Source organism: Scophthalmus maximus, chromosome 1, assembly GCF_022379125.1.
Source record: "Scophthalmus maximus strain ysfricsl-2021 chromosome 1, ASM2237912v1, whole genome shotgun sequence".
Taxonomy (NCBI): Eukaryota; Metazoa; Chordata; class Actinopteri; order Pleuronectiformes; family Scophthalmidae; genus Scophthalmus; species Scophthalmus maximus.
Window position 1 is genome coordinate 27408429 of NC_061515.1, and position 19292 is coordinate 27427720.

Here is a 19292-nt window from a genome sequence, read left to right on the forward strand (position 1 = left end):
AATTGAATTGAATTGATGAACGTCGCAAACTGCCAAATGATAAATAACTTTGACAAGTTTAGCGGTTTGTTTAAAATATTATGGCAAAAAGTTTGAGCGGTAATGAGCCGTGAAACCCTTGACTGCGTTCCACAGGAATGTAATGAGATCCACTGATGCTTCTGATTTTGTCATATTCTCCTGAGATGAGTGTGATCTGCAGATGCAGTCTGTGTTAATGGGGTAGAAACTAAGAAGTGTTCTGAAGAACTGATGGTGCTGACTGCGATACACTTCAAATACACACTTAAGTATGTAATGAACCTGACTATATCTAATTAGGGTGTCAAATCCCCTCTTGCCCACAGCCCTCCTCAGCTCCAGCACATGGCAACCTGGACACAGATCCACCAGACGGGGGTTATTCAGGATGTGCGACGCTCGATTCCCACACTGCCGCCTGCGAGTGAGCAGCGCTGACGGGCACAGAACAAACCCCGTCCCACTCGTTAATCGGACGTCCCGGTGGCAAAGCGGGGGCGGAGAGTTTTCACATCGTCTTCTAAAAAGTCTTTTTGCTGCGCGCGCTATCTTTTAATTAACTCACTTTCTGGATGCCCAGTTTGGTTCTGACCTTATCTGCCCAGCCCCTGTCCTCTCTCTGTCGCTTTTTGAAAGAGATAAACCAACCTCCCCTCTGCTTTGGGGCATAGGTACGCAAATCTGTGCCGGTAGCCCTCTGACATTCAAATTCTTTGCGTCGTCCTCTTTTGGCTGGCAAATCATATTCTCGCCGACCACACTCTCCTCTCCTTCCTGCCTCTCGGCCTCGCCGCTGATATCTCTTCGCCAGTCTGTCTTCTAGCCAAGGAGAGGGAGGAGGAGGAGGAGGAGGAGGAGGGAGCGGCCCAGCCTCCGCTGTAAGCTTATAAATCCGACTCCCTGGATGATGGCAGAGGCAGGAGCGGGAGGAGAAAGTGAGAGAAAGAACAATAACCACAATGGGCGAGAGGCAGGGAGAGATCGGGAGGAGAGATGAATTGGACAATGAGCCATCGGGGCTCGAGCAGAAGGTCAAGCGCTCTGTAAAACAGAGAGGACGTGGGGATGGAGGGCTGCAGACGGGGCGGGCCGTCGGAGAGAAGAGATGAGTGATTCTGGTGTCAGAAAAGGTCGTCTGCTTCCTCTGTCAGCAAAGTTCATCGCAAGTCAAGTGAAAACTCTGACGGATCCCCCCGGCAAACAGAAATGTCACTGTTTACACTGTGCACAGAAATCATCTGCATGTTTAACATTACAGCTGGCATACTTTTTTTCATTTTCTAAATACTCCCCAGAAAGAACGGATAAGAATTCCAGGACAGGTTGTTAGTGTTTTTATTTTTTTGGCCTCAGTGGAAATGCTACGAAGCTGGAATCTCCCCCGGGCGAGCAACAGATGGACTCACAAATGGCGAAACGCACCGGTGGCAAAGTGTTAGACTAATGTATATCAGAGAAGGAGAAAACCATGGCTTCCCTCCTCTCCGTGTCTTTATCTTTATCACAGCTCCCCGCCCTGCCGGCCTGCCAGCCGGTCATCCTGCAGGGGAGGGGGGCACTAATCTGGGCACTGAGGATTAGGACGCCAGCCCGGTCAGGAGAAATATCCCCCTTTGCTCTCAATCTGGCATGATAGCCATCGCGCCAACGACCGGGCAGTAAAGCCAGAGGCACGGCGGCTAATGCTCTATACGATTGACCCAGGGTTCAATTAAAGTCAGCAGACACCCCGGTCGCATGTTGCTCAGCATGCTCCTTCTCCCCGGCACACAAGGGGAAGTGATCCGTCAAAAAAGGCTTTTCCAGCTTCTACCAGCTGAGGAAAAACCCGAGTGTCACGATGGAGGAAGCTCGGAGGAAGTCCTAACACATTCCACAGTAGAGAGAATTGCAGCAGCGTAAAAGGTTCTGATTGTTTTTTTCTGAGCTCCAAAATCGAATCAGTCCCAGGAAGAGAAAAATAAACACAGGCTGAGACGGCAGGGCCCGCTGACCCAGATAGGACCACAAAATGAACTTAGCAAATAGCCCTTGTCGAAATTGTTAAAAGTTTTGGCTGTTGGTTTATAGATTAAATATATATATATATATATATATATATATATATATAAAAAAAAGCAACTTCACCATAATGGTTTAAGAAGGAAATGGGATTCGTTTTGCCCCGAGGGCGGCGCATGAACGACAGAGAGACACTAAAGACAGACCGACAATCTAATAAGGTAACGCAATAACAAACAAGTTTGTGGCAGTGGAGCGATTGAAGAGAGATTATTTGCGGCGTGCAATTCCATAAAGTGGTTTCGCTGCACCGAGGAGGTTTTTTCTCCGATGCGGACGACATGCTCACTGCGCGTGCGCGCGTGTGTGTGTGTGTGTGTGTGATTTTGCTATACACCGCTATTCTGATCGCACGTCTCATCTCGGACAGGTGACCTACTTCCACAGCTGGACTCGTCGCTCCATCGCCGCGTGTCCTGTCATGTCATATGTTCTGCCTCAAGGGACTGAGGACACAGGACACGCCGATGACTCTTCACGCGCTCGTTGTAACAGTTTGAACAGGCAGGTGAAATCAATTCTTGGAGGGAAGGACCACAACTAATCTTACAACAAGGAGAATAATCTGGGGCGCTGACAGACTAATTTTGCAGATATTAGTAGAAATGGCTTCTCGTATGAATAAAAATCGGAATCATCCTTTATAAGCTTGCCTCCCTTTCGAAAATCTCGACTGTTACACAAGACATGAATCCGGTGCAAGCTCCTTTATCTGCCCATCCACTCTCAGAGGAACATTCTCGTTAATCCACGCGGCTGCGCCGACACGCGGCGTTCGAATGCGTCGTAACTCTTTTTGTAAATTGCCTAACGGTTCTCAAAGTCGTCGTGTAAAGTGCCGCGATGTGTGTGTGTGTGTGTGTGTGTGTGTGTGTGAGCGTAACCAGCTCGTGGTGTGATGATCAGAGGCGGCGCTAAAAAGCAGTAAAAGGTTTATTGCCAATTACATGTAAACGGCGGCGGTGGTGGTGGTTTGTCAGGACAAGAAATATTACATCACACGCATGCAACCTGCGAGTAAATTCGCTCTTACACACACACACACACACACACACACACACACACACACACACGTCATGTATCTTCTCAATCACAGAGGCTGGGAAACCGCGCACACACACGCGCGCGCACACACACACAATCTTTGAAGTGTCCCTGCGGGTGCTGGTCCTGCGGCGCCATTAATTGTACAGTCTTATCTGAGTGGCCCAGGCCTGCCAAGGGAAGATGGGTGAAGGCGGAGGCAGGGGGGGAGGTGTCTTAGATCAGCTCTCATCCCAGGGGGAGACTCCCTGGAGAGCACGATGTGTCACAGGGGCTCTACCCACACACACACACACACACACACACACACACACACACATACACACACACACACACACACACACACACACACACACACACACACACATACACACACACGACACATCTTTCACAGGGATCTTTGGCTGCGTCCAAACGAGCAGCATACGAGACAAGGCTTCATTGTCCCGGCTGGAACACGCCGTCTCACACACACGAGATAGTGACGGCCGAGTGTTACAGCCGGTCAACAAAGGGCCGAGATACACAAACAGAAAGGATAAGGACTTCATTGCGTTATCCTTGGCAGCCCTTTGAACACTTTATGAGTGGGGGATCATGCGTAATGCGATACAGTAATCTTATATTGTTTTGCTTAGAGCCATTAATCAATCAGCTGTGGTGGAGCCGGAATCGAGCAGATGTCCGAGCGACTGTGGCTTGTTTACAAGGTGGGAATCTCGTGTGCTAAGCCTGGGAGGATGTGCGACGGCAGAATTGGATAAGACTGGCGAGGTGACAGAAGTGCCCGAGGCACGTGCACGTCCACACGCCCTGTCATTACTTAAACCCCCTAAGATCATCTTTGACTGGGCTTATATGTGTGTGTGTGTAATACTATCTGCACTTGGTGTTTGGGAAGCAGATCTGGTGGTTAGATGACTGATTACAGGGCGGCCAGCCCCTCTTCCTTTCCCCAAACACTCCCTGTTGGCCAAAAGTTCAATTACAGACCAGATATAAAAACCAGACAAATGGTCTTCATGAAGAAATTAAAAAAAAGTTCTGGGGGGAAAAAACAGAAAAACAAGAGGCTCGGGTCCAAATTTGTGAGAGAGAATTGAACAGTGGGTGAGGGAATGGGATTGATTGGCTGGTTTATCCTCGGTGGTTTCGACTGCGGCGAATCAGGTTATGACGAAACCCGAGCAGCTCAGGAGACGCGGACTCCATCGCGTGCAGTTCATTCCTCAAATCAGCGAAGCTGGGATCGATATGGATTTCCTGCTTCAGAGGTCAAACTGACACGATGAAACGCTTCCTCGGGGTCAAACCCATTCGGAACTGTTAACACGCACGTCTGTGTTGATGATTCCCCTCCCATTTAACGTGCACAGCGACCTGTCCTCACCTTCGCAAGTTTCCCTCGACACCGTGAGGAGAATTTGAGTTTGTTCAAAGAATTATCTTCATTCATATTCTATGCGACTAAGCCTTGTCTCGGGGGGTTCCCCGGGAATTAGCATCGTAGACAAATCTGTTTAAAATTTGATCTAGAGCGTGTGAGAACAAAAAAAAAAAAAAAAAGTCCTGACTTCTCGCCCACTTAATTTGTCTAGACGTGAAGGAGGGACTCTCGGTTCCCTTAGTTATAATCACCATGGATACGGAGACTGCTCTCGTCCTCTGGAGGCCTGTCTGTCATAACCTCCCTGTGTCATTGCTGTGGCAACCTGAGGCAACACCATTATCCAAGTCACCTGGGAGAGGGAATGTCATCATCAGGGTTAGCGAGTTTTCGCCAGGAGGTGTGTGTGTGTGTGTGTGTGTGTGTGTGTGTGTGTGTGTGTGTGTGTAACCTGCACATAGCTGGGTGTGTATCATTACTTAGTTTTACACTGGTGTCCAGGTGGAAATGAGTCTGCAGTCGAGCACCAACATACACAGATGGAGCTGTGATTGCCTATGAACACACACGCGCACGCACGCACGCACGCACACACACACACACACACACACACACACACTCATCTGAACTATTACTATTACTATTACTACTAGCTATCGTTTCTAAATTTCAGGATTTGATCAAGACGTGTTTTTCACAATTTGCCTTCTCTTCCAGATGCACATACTAAGCACATTTTTACTGATTGCGTCAATTTAAGAGCGAGGCGCCACATTAATCTCAGTGCAACACTTTTCTTCCCTTCCAACTAAGCCAATCGCTGATTTCGTTCAAATGACACGGGATTTGAGTGCACACCAGAAGTGCAATTACCACGGGAAACTATTTCATGGCTGATTGTGAGTTGACGTCATATCCGACATCGGCGCTGTTAGTGGAAGTCGTTTGCGACTCAGGGGTCTGGGGCTGATGGGTGTGTGTGTGTGTGTGTGTGTGTGCGTGTGTATCTGGAATCATCATTAGTGGTAACGATCACCATTTCCATACATGATAAACACAATCTCCAGCGGTACTTTAACATCTTGAAAGGAGCCTGTTTTCCCTCCTTTGGCTTTAATTTGATTATCTTTTTAAGTGACTAGAATAATTACTCAGAAATAACACTGTGTAATGATGATTAATATCAGAGGAGGAAGATGGGGAAATTACAATTTCATAAATCCCAAATGGAATTTCCGCAAAGCATCTAAAACATGAGGGGTTTCCCACACACACACACACACACACACACACACACACACACACACCACTAACACAGGGCTACTTCTACACCACTTCAACCAAACAAACACAGGAAGTCAGCTTCTATTATGGAGACCAAACAGGAAACAGATCCTGGAATAGCAGGAGTCGGACCCTTTCGACCAAAATCTCCATCTCAAGTCTCTCTCATTTGCAACATCCCTCCGCCCTTCCAGCGACACACGCACACGCGCACGCACGCGCGCGCACACACACACACACACACACACACACACACACACACACACAACTTGGCATTTATGACAAGCATGGCAATTTCACACTTGGACTCCGAGAGGACACGTCAGCCACGACTGATGGCTTGTCGCCCCGACTCAAAGAGGTACTAGTTTCATAAACCCTGTGAACTGTGAATCTCAATGCCGAGGGCATGCAGCGTATCAGTAACATACTGTACGGGTGACACCGCCTTTCGGGGGGGGGTGAGGAAAAGAAAAAAAAGCAAGAGTGAAAACTGTTCTGGTGGGAAACGGTCTTAAGGAGGAAGAGGAGGAGGAGGAGGAGGAAGGAGTGAGAAGGACAACGCGAATAACACACAGCGACCTAATTATAGTCCGAGTACCAGGCACCTGGGGAAGACTCCACTGCTATGGCAACCCCGAACACCCAGGAGGGGCGAGCGAAGAAAAGCGAGAGGACGAGGGGATGAGATCATTGGTGCGAGCGGAGGAATAATATAACCTTCGACAAAACAAAGACCCCTCGTGGGTATTTTGGGGGTTTTATCGAGGCGGTGAACAAAAACGAGGGGCCTAATCACTGCGTAGAAACTTTCTCGGAAAGATTCCCCCATATTTAAAATAATGAGTCAGCATCCCTCTGCAAAAAAAACCTCAGAGATGTGCTGAGGCAAAGTGATTTCTCGGAACATGTCCATTTCCTGAAAATAATTGAGCGTTGAAAGGTTGAAAATAAAGGAGAATGCTGGGGAACTAGGATAAAAGGGGAGCACAGAGGAAAGATTGCGTTTGTGAATAGCCGGTATTATCATTTGTCCTGGTAAACTGTGGCACATTGTCACAGTGGTCTGGGGACTGATGTATTCCATGATTAAGATTGTCATGCATTGTTCCAGAGGAAGGTCAGTCTGCACACCTCACTGACGGAGCGAAAGCCGGATGCGCTCGCTGCTGAGTGACACATGCGCGGGGTCTGGGGGCGACTTGTTTCTTTTTCTCCGCTTATTATTCACAGTGTCTTTCGCCGGCTGCTTACTCAGCAGCGGTGACGACGTGACGAGTGTCTTCGGTGGCTCACTGCTGAGATTTACCCATGGAAATAAGAGTCCGGTGGCGGTGATGAACGAATGGTGCTGGCCGGTGGGAGAGCCGCTCTAATACGAGAGGTGGGAGGGGATGAATGCCGTGTTGCCCGAAGACTGGCGGGGTAATAGAGCTGCATGTTTGCCCTATTACTGAAAATAATGAGCCAGTCACCGGGAGGAAGAGCGGAGCAAGACGGAGAGGAGTCTTTGCAAGTGAAGGGGAAGAGTCACGACCCCACATGAGTGACACAGTATGTCCTGACAATGAAGACGGCACCCTGGGTGGTGCCGATTAAAAAACTGCCACGAAAGCGATCTCCGTCCTCGTCAGCCAACAGACATTCTGATACCATTAGATGCTTGTTGGACCGGACCCGGCCTTCCTACAGACGCTCAGTGTTTCAGGTAGCGTTGCACAAAGCATCCCTTTGAGCTCCGCTGACATCCGCCCGACCTGATTCCGACGACGCTATGAAAAGAGGGCGGTGCTACCTTTCACTTGGAACACAGGGGACACACAAAGACGACGCGGTGCTGCGAGACTAACGGCACGAGGGGAAAATAGAGAGAACGCAGTGATGCAAGTTACAGCTGACTGACGTCACATCTGGGGCAGAGAGAAGAGAAGCGGTGGACAGGGCGGCTCCAACAGACACACAAGCACACCGGCCGTCCGTCCTCCCCATTTCCAGGGTCCGGCGCACAATAGAAACAACAGTATCAAAAGGTCAGGAATTCTTTTCTCCGGGACAGACAGAGAGAAGGGGGGGGGTGGACATTAATTGGGAGCGCTGCAGTGGCACTGTTGTTGTTGACACAACCAAGATGGACAATGTGTGCGCCCGTTTCCACAAGGCATTTTTTTTTTTTATGGCCAACTCTTTGCGCCAATGTTTGGACATGGGAGGATTAAAAAACAGAAAATGGGAGAGAGACAATAAAACGGGGAGTGCTGGGGGGAAAAAAACACGGCTTTCATGTCTCATCATGGAGAGGACATTCTGTCCTGACACATGACTATACTCACTGTTTACCGAGAGGAGGACGGACGGGCACAGACAGAGCAGGACAAACTAGTATCATCCCTATCATTATTACCATTTATCATGTCAGGTAAAGGATTAATAATTTGGATAATGCCCGTGACATGTTCTAACAGCCCACGGTGACGTTTCACAATTGCACTTGCTTTTCTCTCGAGCCCTTCTCTCTGGTTTGGTTTTTTTTCTTTTGCATTCTGCACAATCAAAAACTGAGGCCAGAGAACAAATGAGGCGTGAAGTGGCTACAATAAAAAAAAGGCTAAATAAGAAAATGGAAAGCCAGAGGAGATGTACAAGTGTCTTCACTAGATTTGAACTGCAGCGTGAGCCGCGGCGAAGGTGCCAGAGAGAGAGACACAGAGAGACACTGGCAATGCCAACAGGCATAATGGCATTAAGGGCTCGCTAATAAGGGGAGAAGGCCGGTCCGCCTGCCCGCCTGCCCCCGGGGCTGAGAAACTGCAGCGAGCACACAAACAGACGGCTTGCACCCGTCCAAGAGCCACTTCCCGAGGATTTACAAAACACACAAAAGGCCGGCGTCCAACTCCCACGCTCCACACTATGCGGCCTGCGTGTACAGGGCGGGCCCCGGCCGGGAAAATGAAGCTTCCTCGAGCTGTGCGCTTTAGAAGTGCGCGCGCGCGCGTGTGTGTTGGGGGGGTGTGTGTGCGGGGGCCAATCACAAAGGCTATAAACAAGCCCTCACAAGATCAACAACCAAAAAAACTTGCAACGCCTAGATTTTTCCAGCACGATTTGATCTCTCCGATAATATCTCACATCCCATTTTGGAACTACTTCCACCGCATTTCAGCACTTTGTGCGCCTTTGATGAACGTAAACGCGAAGGGCCTCGCAGGGTAAAGAGCGCCTGACGCAAAGCAAGCAACGGATTATGAACAAAGCAGCTTGATGAGCAGCACGAAACTATTCATTTCAACTTGCACTGATTATAGGGTGCAAGCAAAGGAGCGGGGGGGGATGAAGGTCAGCCGCCACATTTCGCCTAATTCTTCTGACTGGGGTGAATAACAACCATATTTATTAGCAGCATATTTCTTATCATATATAAAAGCTATAATGGTCCCATAAGACAACTCTGAACTACACACGAATTGCAGGTCCCATGTCTGACACCGGTGGTCACAGGAATGTGGCCACACTGCAAATCACATCCACGCTGAACAGAATTCATATCAGTGGAATGAGATGAAATCCCTTGTTAAAATGAAACCAGCATTTGTGTAGAAACCCCCCTCTGATATGAAACAGTGCGTTACTTGTTACGAGGGGATTTTAGTACGCTTCTTTAGAAAAAGCAAAAAGGGGAACCAAAGCTTTCATAGAATGAAGACAATGATGACATGACCTTTGGACAAATCTATGTGGAAATGGCTGAACGTTATGAAACATCTTTTCATTTTCCAAGACATACTACAAAATCAAATACCAGGTTTTAAAAAAAAAAACTAAATTTTTTTTGTGGTGTATGTTCACAAAGCGAAAGAAAGAAAGAAATGGATGAGCAGTGATTACATGCAACGCGATCCACTGTGGGAGACATTGATAAATAAAATGATACAGTGGATGATGATGATGATGATGATGATGATGATGAGGGGGGGGGAAACAATGACAGGCGGAGCTCCTGTTGGGCTTCCCAGTTTCCAGAGCCTCCATAAATGCTGCAGTGCACCGCCGCCATCTTACTTCACTACTCTCTCTCTCTCTCTCTCTCTCTCTCTCTCCCATCTGGACTGAAATATGTGAGAGAGCGACAATAACAATGATCCGGTTTTATAGAAGTGTTTTAAGGGCCATCTAATTAAATAATGACCGAAACAATATGGCGTCAAATCTCCATTACGAGAGGAGACGTCTTTTTTTTAATGTTGGACTTATTATTATTATTATCATCATCACCACCCTCCTCTCTGAAGAAAAACAAAACAAAACACGCCCACTCCCTCAAAATCGGCCCTCGGGCCATGAAAAATGGCACAATATCGTCACCTATAACGCATGTCATGTATTATAATAATACATAAACCGAGCATGAAGCGTTTGCGCAGTGTTGTTGCTGCTCGTTTGTTGGCGAGCTCCAACTTGTTTTGTCACATTTATTTCTCTCAAATCAAAGTTCACGCGCAGGAGATATGGCAAGATTATTACAGCGGGTTACGATAAACCGACAGAGTCACACATGCTCTTCTATTGTCACGCAGCCTCAATAAATCAGCTGCCCGCGGGCTTACAGCGAGACTTTGTCCCGTCGGAGATCATGGAAGACGGGCCGTTGGCATGGCATTACATGATTACTACATGCGTGTGATGCTTCCGGAACCGTTGGGTAACAATAAAGCTGCGACACACGCGGATAAAATATACAATCGGTGGCGCAATATTGTAGTAAAAAGCGTGTTTTCATTCTCTGCTTTCAGAAATGCCCGTGTTTTAACAGTCGGTGGCAAGCGCCGTGGACTTAACGAGCACACTTCCGCTTTGGATTTTCAACATAAAGCGACAGGCGAACGACTAACATTTTTTGGGGGGACTTCCAGCATACTAAATATGATGTCCGATAAGCCAATGTGAAACATTTAAAGGCTAATGATGAACTGATGTAAATAATTATGAATCGATATCTTTATGTAATTGAGTTGAGAATATGCTATATAGCAACGACACGGGGGGAAGCAGACATACAAACACAATCTCATGTGGCCAATGTTTATTTAACGTTTAATACACTTCGCTTAGTTAATTTGATGAGATTTAAATTGCCTGGTTTCTAAGTAATCTCCCTTTTTTTTTTTTTCTTTACCGCAACGTCACACGTTTACGACGCTTTACTTGCGAAGGTGCAACGGCTCCGCTTCCGGCCTCGCGGCGGCCAAATGTCGCTGGCTCGACTGGAGCCGAGGAGCAACAATATGGTGGAGGAAAAAAGGGGAAAAAAAGATGATTATTCTTACCTCGGCGGACAGAGCCGAGGTGGCGGCGGCGGCCAGCAGCAGGAAGGCGACTCGGTCCCACATGTCGATCCGCGGACGCGACGCTCCTACGGGGCAGCGATTTCAACCGAGAGGCGTTCAAAACAAAAAAGCCGACGCTTTGGACGTCGGGGGCGAGAGGAGCAGGAGGAGGAGTGTGATCGGCGCCGGTGACTCCCGTTGTCTGATGGTGAGAGAGAGGAGGCTGCACAGCTGCTCGGCACCGGATCACCTGACCGCAGCGGAGTGGGATTAACACACACACACACACACACACACACACCGGGTATGTGTTTTATATCCACACATGCGCACACAGACATCTACATCAAATTAAAATAAAGGCTGCAGAAGGTGTTTTTTTGTTTTTTTTTAAAAGGTCACTTTAATCACATGTTTAATTTACAACACAGCTTGTACCTGTCGGGAGACACCCTGACACACATGATTCACACAAAGTTACATCCCTCCCATCATTCACAGTCCTCCGTCGTCAAATTCACCCTCTCTATTAAAAAAAAATATCAAAATGACCCAATGCTTCACAATATTCACGAAGTCCTTGCAAAGGCAAAAACAAAAAAAAAAGTGGGTTACAATTAAGAACATTGTGTCTGACCCCAGTTCAGTTTCCACCCCTCACATTGTTTCAAGTAAGTCCTTTTTAAAAGCGTCCCGTGCCATTAAAAAAGGGTCAGTGTTATTATTATGCATTATAGTCAAGTCATTGTGTCGACACACCCACACGCACACACACTCACACGTCAGGTCCAGACCTGACTTGTTAAAAAAAACCAAACAGCTATAATCATCAAGTTCCATCTCAGTCACAGGCGTGAATCAAGTTTTTCTTTCTTTTTTATTATAATAAACGGCATCATCTCCTTGGAGAGACGGCTCCCATCCCAGGACGCGAGGTTCCCATTAGCGCTGACAAAAGTGGTCTTCACCTTCATCAAAGCGGCCTTTGATGTGCACAGACGGGGACGGATAAGGATATTGGTTATTACTGGGGGGGGGGGAATACCAGCTGCAGGCTAGCAGGGCTGCTAACAGTTATCAGGACGTGCACATGTCGGAGCCTTCGCTGAGCATCCTGACCCACAGCGTGTTGAATTATTATTCACCCTATCACCAACTTGCACTGGGCCCTCCGTCTTTTACTTAAACATGTTCCTGGCTCTTGACCCAAATAGTGAGACAGCCATTGCTTCCGTGGCCAGAGGTGTCTCCAAAAACCAGGCCATGAGAGTTCGCCTTTGGCCCCCCCTTTGGTGCGATCTGAGCAGCAGCAGGGGTTCACTTGCGGGTGCAGCCGGGGTACGGAGGAGGAGGGGACTGGTTGGCCGGCCGGGGCTGAGTCGGGGTGTAAGGCGGAGGGTGCAGGGAGGGAGGGTACATCTCGTAGTCGTACGTGTACGGAGGCGGAGGACCTGGATTTGAGAGAGGGAAAGAAAATATAAGTCTCTGCCATAATTAGAAACCTCACATGCTATTGTGGTGGGTTTAAAGTGGGAGTCACTGGTTTAATGGGTTGGTTCCACCCTCTAGTGGTTGAATCGGGGAACTGGGGTCTCGAGAGGCAGGAACCTTAAAAGGACACCAGGGGAACGGCCCAGTTGACCACAGGGCATCAATCTCACCAGGGCTACTTACATTATTCACTACCAACTTCAAAGCGGCAGAGATGAGAGGAAAGATGAATGGAGTTTGGCTCCAAAACGGAGGGAGTTGCATCAGCAAACCCTCACGTTCTTGACACCGTTATTATTATTAATAACTCACAGACCCGACCGTGTTAAAGGAGAAGCTTTAGTTTAAATGTCCAGCGCTGGTAGCAAATGGCTGTGAGGATAATAACATTTTTGTATCTTTCAATGGCACCGATACTTAAATTAACCAATAAACAATGTAAGCATTAATCACCAACACAGTCAAAATCAAATAAAATACAGATGAATCCATTTTTGCAGCTGTGGAGCGGGAAAAGTATTGCACAGCTGCACTTTGCGTCATAGTGTCAAGATACAAAATAATTCATATCACCGTAGCTACGTACATATTCCATTCATACTGCATCGCTTTTGTATGTCCGAGCATGTTTATGCAACACGATCAGAGCTGCAGGGCAAGAGGGGAAGAGTGAAGAGCGATACACCGAGGTGAACGAAACGTGCTAAATAAGTGATGAGAAAACTGTATTGGCGGGGTGAGGAGAGCGTCACAGAGCTCAGACTCCGATGTCGCAGGCAAAGTAACTTGCGAGGGAAAATGTGGAAACGTTGTCGAGCGGGGAACGGGACGTTACAGACGTGACACAGCGAGAGCGGAGGACATGTAAACGTAGGAGGTAGTAGTTGAAAGGCGGCAGGGGCGGGTTTGTGTGAATTTTATGCCTGGAGGGAGCTCATGTTTCAGCGGAGACGCTCTGAAGCCTTTATATTCTGAAAACAATCAGCTCTCTCATAGTGTTACTCGTCAGGAACGATGGTTCGGGCCCAGATGGACACCTTACACCTTTTCTCTTCTCTTTTAAACATCAGCTCTTTTTCATTTCTGGCCGCCCGAGGTCAGGAGATAAGGTTTCACTGTGGCAGAATACGACTAGATAAGTTGGAACCGCTTTCTGATATTGATATTTGTTATGAATAATCATTCTGGTTCTGTGTGTGTGTTTGTGTGTGTGATCCTGTGGACCCACCTGGATAGCCCTGGGTCACGGTGTTGATGTAGGAGGTGCTGAACACGCCGACCCGCGCGCCCCGCCCATTCTTCATGCACATGCACACGCACAGGAACAAGGCCGCCACTGCGCCCATCAGAAACACCACGCCGAAGACGATACCGGAGATGGCGGTTCCCCTGGAGAACACACACACACACACACACACACACACACACACACACACACACACACACACACACACACACACACACACACACACACACACACACACACACACACACACACACACACACACACACACACACACACACACACACACACACACACACACACACACACACACAGTGAGCCACCCACTTCGACCGAGAGGAGGACCAAGGAGGCAGCTGTCTCCAACAGACATGCGACCAATACTTCTTAGTTGCTGCCATGGAGATGGCCTGCAACATCTGATGTAACTCTGCTGTGTGAAGTGTGTGTTGCACTGCAGAGGAGTCTGTGAATTGGCTACTATAAAATAGAACGTGCGTAATTAGCAGATTTGTTGAGTCTCGGTTGTAAGATTCAGCTCCGGCTACTTTCAAGAGCAGCAAAGTCCTCCAAGGATTTTAAATATTCTGTTTCACACCTGTGAGAGATTACAATTACACATCATTATCATTGTGTTGGCAGCTTTCCTTTAAAAAATTTTTTTTAAAAAGGACACAGGAGTCCGAGGAGGAGGTGAAAGTGTCGAGGCAGCTGTGCTAAATCCCGCCAGGGAGAGGTCAGGAGGTCGGATCTCCAGGAGAGTCTCCTGGCACACTAAACGACAGCTGGTATCTGCGTCAGTTTCCCAAAACTAAAAAGGTGTGGGCAGGCGACTCGACTAAATGCTGGCCATGCTAGCATCGTGGCATTTTCCTAAAAGTGTGCCTCGAACGAATCCGCGCAGCCTGGAGTCGCTCGTCGCGTCTGTTGCGCCAACTTACGAGAGGACGTCCCCGACGTAGGCGTAGTAGGAGCAGCAGAAAGGTGGCGATCCGTCGCAGCAGTACTCTATACAGCCCTCGCACTGGGCCTCGGTGCCACCTGCAACACACACACACACACACTCCTTAGAATCTGACGTGTACAGTGTTTTTGTAAGAACCAGAAATTCTCCGAGTGCTGGACAGACGAGGCCTGTCAGAAAAGTCACACGTGAAGCTGTTCAGTGAAATAATCCAGAATCAAATTAAAGACACCACTTAACTCCGGGGCACAGATAGATTTCGCGTTGCAGAAGATGTCAAAAGTGTCAGATAATGAAAAAAAAATACATACATAAGGCAGGTCTTGTTATCTGGGGGAAACTTTTTTGTAAGCCTTTCCCTCTTGAACGAACGCTCTATAATGAAACCTTTCACAAACCATACTCAAAGCACTCGACCTCCGCCGGCAGCCTCTATTTATACCTTCAAAAAGGTGAAGATGGCGCGAAGCAGGCGGTTGATTTATTACGACATAAGAGAACTGGAAGAGCAGACGAGCAGCCGTCAATACCTGCAGAGCGGAAAAGAAAAGCAAAGATCTCAGCCCAGGACCTTGGGGTTGGTTCCAACAAAACCCAGCCACCCCTGCCTTCTGTTTTTCTGCTTTTAAGTTTCGTATTCTCCTCAACTACAACCACGAGGAAATGAAAATGTGAAAGTCTCAACACAGAGAGGAAGCTTCCTATTTCCTAAGTCTGTCGAGCATGGGTTTGGATCGGAACAGGACGACGTGATATAGATATAAACACGCAGGCCTTTAAGTTCGGTCAGCAAAACTTTGCATCTTGTCCTTTTTTTCTCTCTCCAATCGGGGGTGACACGCGATAACTAACGGAGACGACTTGCATGGCAACAAGCAACCGGTTGCCATGTGACGGTTATGCAGCATCTCACTGATTTAACAGAACGCATGCATGATTTATCCCGCCCGCCCGTGTCATGGCGTGACCGAGCCAGCGACACGGGCCCACATGGCCGAGCAGCTGAATCAAACCCTCGCGGGCAGCGAACTGTCATTAATAATGAGTCTGGGGTTTTTGTTTTGTTGCCAGAAAAGTGACGCCAAGTTTGATGACATAATAGTTGCAAAGTGGGTCTCTTTTGCGGCGGGTTTGGCTGGTTTCGTCTGTCAGGAGGCTACAACCCCAGTGAGGGGATTTTAGAAGAAATTCAGCTTTGGACCGAAGAGCAAATGATCAGATTTTGGTCTTTGATTTTCACATTAACACCATTTGTTGACAGTGGATTTGAGTCCTGATTTGAGCTGAATCAGTTAGGTGATAGTGGAGCCGCACAAATGCTTGCATGTGCCCATCCCTGCCTGTGAGTCCTCACCTCCGTCTTTACGAGTGGCTGCTGGATTACACCTTGTGTCGCTTTGAAACTTTACAAGAGACGAACACTGTGAAAACGGTGCACGATGGGACTCAGATCCCCTTTTGAGTGGGAAGTCATTTGAAGGGGCCACAGGTTGGGTTTGGATCAGGATGATTTAAAGCTCTAACATTCACCAGCTGAACACAGGCGCAGTTCATGGTCCAGCATCTCTCATCCAACGTGTGTATTCCTGCTACGAGCAGACGTGGCATTTGCGCGGTTTATGGACGTGCTTGTGTATGTGTGTGTGCGTGTGTGTGTGTGTTTAATGCGGTTCTCCCCCCTTCCCATTCTGCATTCAAAAGCATTGTACACACAGCTGTGCCTCTCTCCGTGTACTCGTCTCAACCTGCCGCCACGACACGGGCCTTTTTTTCCTCCTCTTTTCTCTCCCCATCCGAAGGCTCCCCCACCCTCTCGTGAGCTCGTGTGAGATTTGTGCTTATCGTCGTCGCAAAGTAGGTGGAAGCCGAGCGAAGATGAAGAAGGACCCTGCAAAGAAAACAAGCTCTGTGCATATGTGTGTGTGTGTCTGTGTGTGTGCGTGTGTGTGTGTGTGTCTGTGTGTGTGTGTGTGTTTCTTCCTTCTCTCAGCAATCACTCACACTCCAGTGATGTGTGTGTGTGTGTGTGTGTGTGTGTGTGTGTGTTTGCCTGGAGGCAGGTTTCCAGGTTCAAACACAGGTAGAAAACTGAGGAACTAAAAGAAGGGAGTGCTGCCTTTTAATTACTGCAGGAGGACGTAGAAGAGAAAATTCACCGTATATTCCTGAGGGACAACATATAGGAAAAGCAGTTTTTTCTCCTTTATGATGGAGGTCACAGTCAACCCACCTCTTAATTTTTCTTCTCTTTTAATTCAACACAACACTTCCTCCCCGATTTAAAAGCCGTGAGGTTTCCATGTAAATGGCTGTAGGGAGGTCCCAGCAGCAGACTTCTGGTGCACTCTCTCTGGGTGGTCCTCAGAGGTCCTGGCTCCTGTCTCTCCACACGCTGGGAGACAATGGCACCATGTCCTTCAACCCCCCAACCACTTTTTTTTCTCTCTCTCACACACACACACACACACACACACACACACACACACACACGCCCCCTCCCCACTTTTCTCTCCTTTGCTACCACAGACTTGACTCAGACGAAAAGTTCCCAGCAGTTTTCATGTTCTGTTCTGTTCTAAGAGCTGTCATTAATAATTCGAGGTGGTTTCCTCAATGAAAAAAAAAAATCAAAACATAAAATCACAGACATTGAAAAGATCCCCCCCCCCCCAACACGTGCCTCCTTTAATTAAACATGAAAAGGTGCCATCAGGGCCTCATTCAAAAATGGCACAAGTGTGACATGTCGGTGCGTAAAAAGAGAGGATCACAACACGAACTCACCGGTGAATAAAGAAAGTAGCAGCGAGTTCCTCAACCACTTCCATCTCCCCGCCGGCGTCGTCGTCCCCCTCCTCCCCCTCCTCCTCCTCCAGAGGTTTTCCATGACCCGTCGTCTCTCTCTGCCTGTGCGCACTCACTCCGACTCGGTTTCCTCAGTCGGTGCCAGGAGGGTTGCGAAACGCGCGTCCGGTCTTTTCCTCCAGCCGGTCACCTGTTAGGCATGCTTGTTGTATCTCATGTCATCTCATCTCCCCCCCCCCCCCCGAACAGAATCAAAGAGGGCAGCAGTGGACTGCCTCGTGAACACTCCGGGTTGTTTACCGGTGTTTCCCCCCGCACAGAGAGTGGAGCTCCGTTTGTTCCTCCACGTGTGAGCGTCTCTCTGCTGCGTAATGTGCCCACACCTCTGACTGACTGCTGTTAGATCTCTCCTCCCCTCCTCCCCTCCCCCGTCTGCTCACATGGAGGGCTGACACACACACACACACACACACAGACAAAGAGAGATGAGGTTAAGAAGAAAATACTTAACATACTTAACAGTATGCATTGACACAGACTGTTTTCATTGTTTCCATTCGTATCTTGCATAAAATATGTTATTTGTTGTATCCGTATTATTCATATCCTTATTTCTAATCACTGATAACACACTTTGTGTATTTTTTCCTCTCTCTTTCTGATGCACGCTACCTTCCACACGCCCACCCTCAGTTGGCCTGGCTAATCTCCCACTGCCCACAGAGAAGAAATACCGTTATATCTGTTGTTGCTTTTCCCTCTCCGGACGTGGACATGTGCCCAATTTGTCCGTTTTTCTGTCGTTGCCTTTGCAATAAACATATTTGTGTGTTACAAATGGGAAGTGTGATACGGAGTCAGGGCCAGAGCCATGATTATATATCACAGTGGAGGGCAGCAATGTTTTCGGCAAATGGCTCCCTTTAGGGCACAATATCTTTGTCCAACGTCATGTGAAATAGAAGAAAAAAAAATGCATTTGTTTTAAATTAACATTGGCACCAGGTCAAAAAAAGGGGGCAGGGGCAGACCACAACCCCTCCACACACACACACACACACACCCACCGGCTCCCACTGTGCTGGGAATGCTTTGGATCAAAAAATGTGCTAACCTATAAAAGTGATCATTAAAGAGCTACATTATAATGTAGGAATGGCCCCTGGTCGGCCATTAACGTTATCATAAGTTCACTGTACGAATGTGGTGTCGATTATGAGGAAAATGCTGTACTCTGTGACTCGGGCAAAATCACAAGTTACATATCTTTATGTTGGCAGTCACAGGAGCATTGCAAACGCTCAACAAGCAGTGAGTTAAAAAAGTTAACCCACAACGTTCTGTTACGTGTGTATGGAAATAAGAATCACTGAAGATTTTACACATATTTCTTTGCACAGATCTGATGGAGCTCTTGGTCAGGATAGATCTAGATTTGGTAAATGCTTCTTTTTGAAGTTTGAAAACGTTGACGTCTTCTAAACAAACTTCTGCGGCCGACCCAGGGGTGGCAAAAGGGATGAAGATAATTTAGCTCTCGGAAATGCCACCCACATCGAGCGGCAATGATTCATAATGCCTTCCAGATGTTTTCTTTTTCTTAAAAAAAAAAAGAAAAAAGTCGGAACGATGTGATGCTGAAACATGAACAAGCAGGTAAAAAGAAAA

General features: G+C 47.9%; 2 protein-coding genes and 1 long non-coding RNA gene across 8 annotated transcripts in view; 1 reads left to right on the forward strand and 2 right to left on the reverse strand.

The window, feature by feature from the left end:
• appa (amyloid beta (A4) precursor protein a) overlaps nt 1-11387 on the reverse strand; it is a 33198-nt gene extending 21811 nt beyond the window's left edge. The window contains exon 1 of one of the 2 annotated variants that reach the window (XM_047330781.1): nt 11122-11387. In XM_047330781.1, the coding sequence (XP_047186737.1) occupies nt 11122-11184 (63 nt within the window). In that variant the 5' untranslated portion in view covers nt 11185-11387. The remainder of the gene's footprint in view (nt 1-11121) is intronic. The other variant, XM_047330780.1, reaches the window with a different exon arrangement.
• LOC118301237 overlaps nt 1-19292 on the forward strand; it is a 1055945-nt gene that overhangs the window by 520893 nt on the left and 515760 nt on the right. The gene's annotated exons all lie outside the window — the stretch shown is intronic.
• cyyr1 (cysteine/tyrosine-rich 1) lies at nt 11505-18003 on the reverse strand. The gene is made up of 4 exons (XM_035625760.2): nt 17604-18003; nt 14797-14896; nt 13841-14001; nt 11505-12572 (listed from the first exon to the last, which is right to left on the reverse strand). The coding sequence occupies exons 1-4, from the start codon at nt 17704-17706 to the stop codon at nt 12439-12441; spliced, it is 498 nt and encodes a 165-aa protein (XP_035481653.2). The 5' UTR covers nt 17707-18003; the 3' UTR covers nt 11505-12438.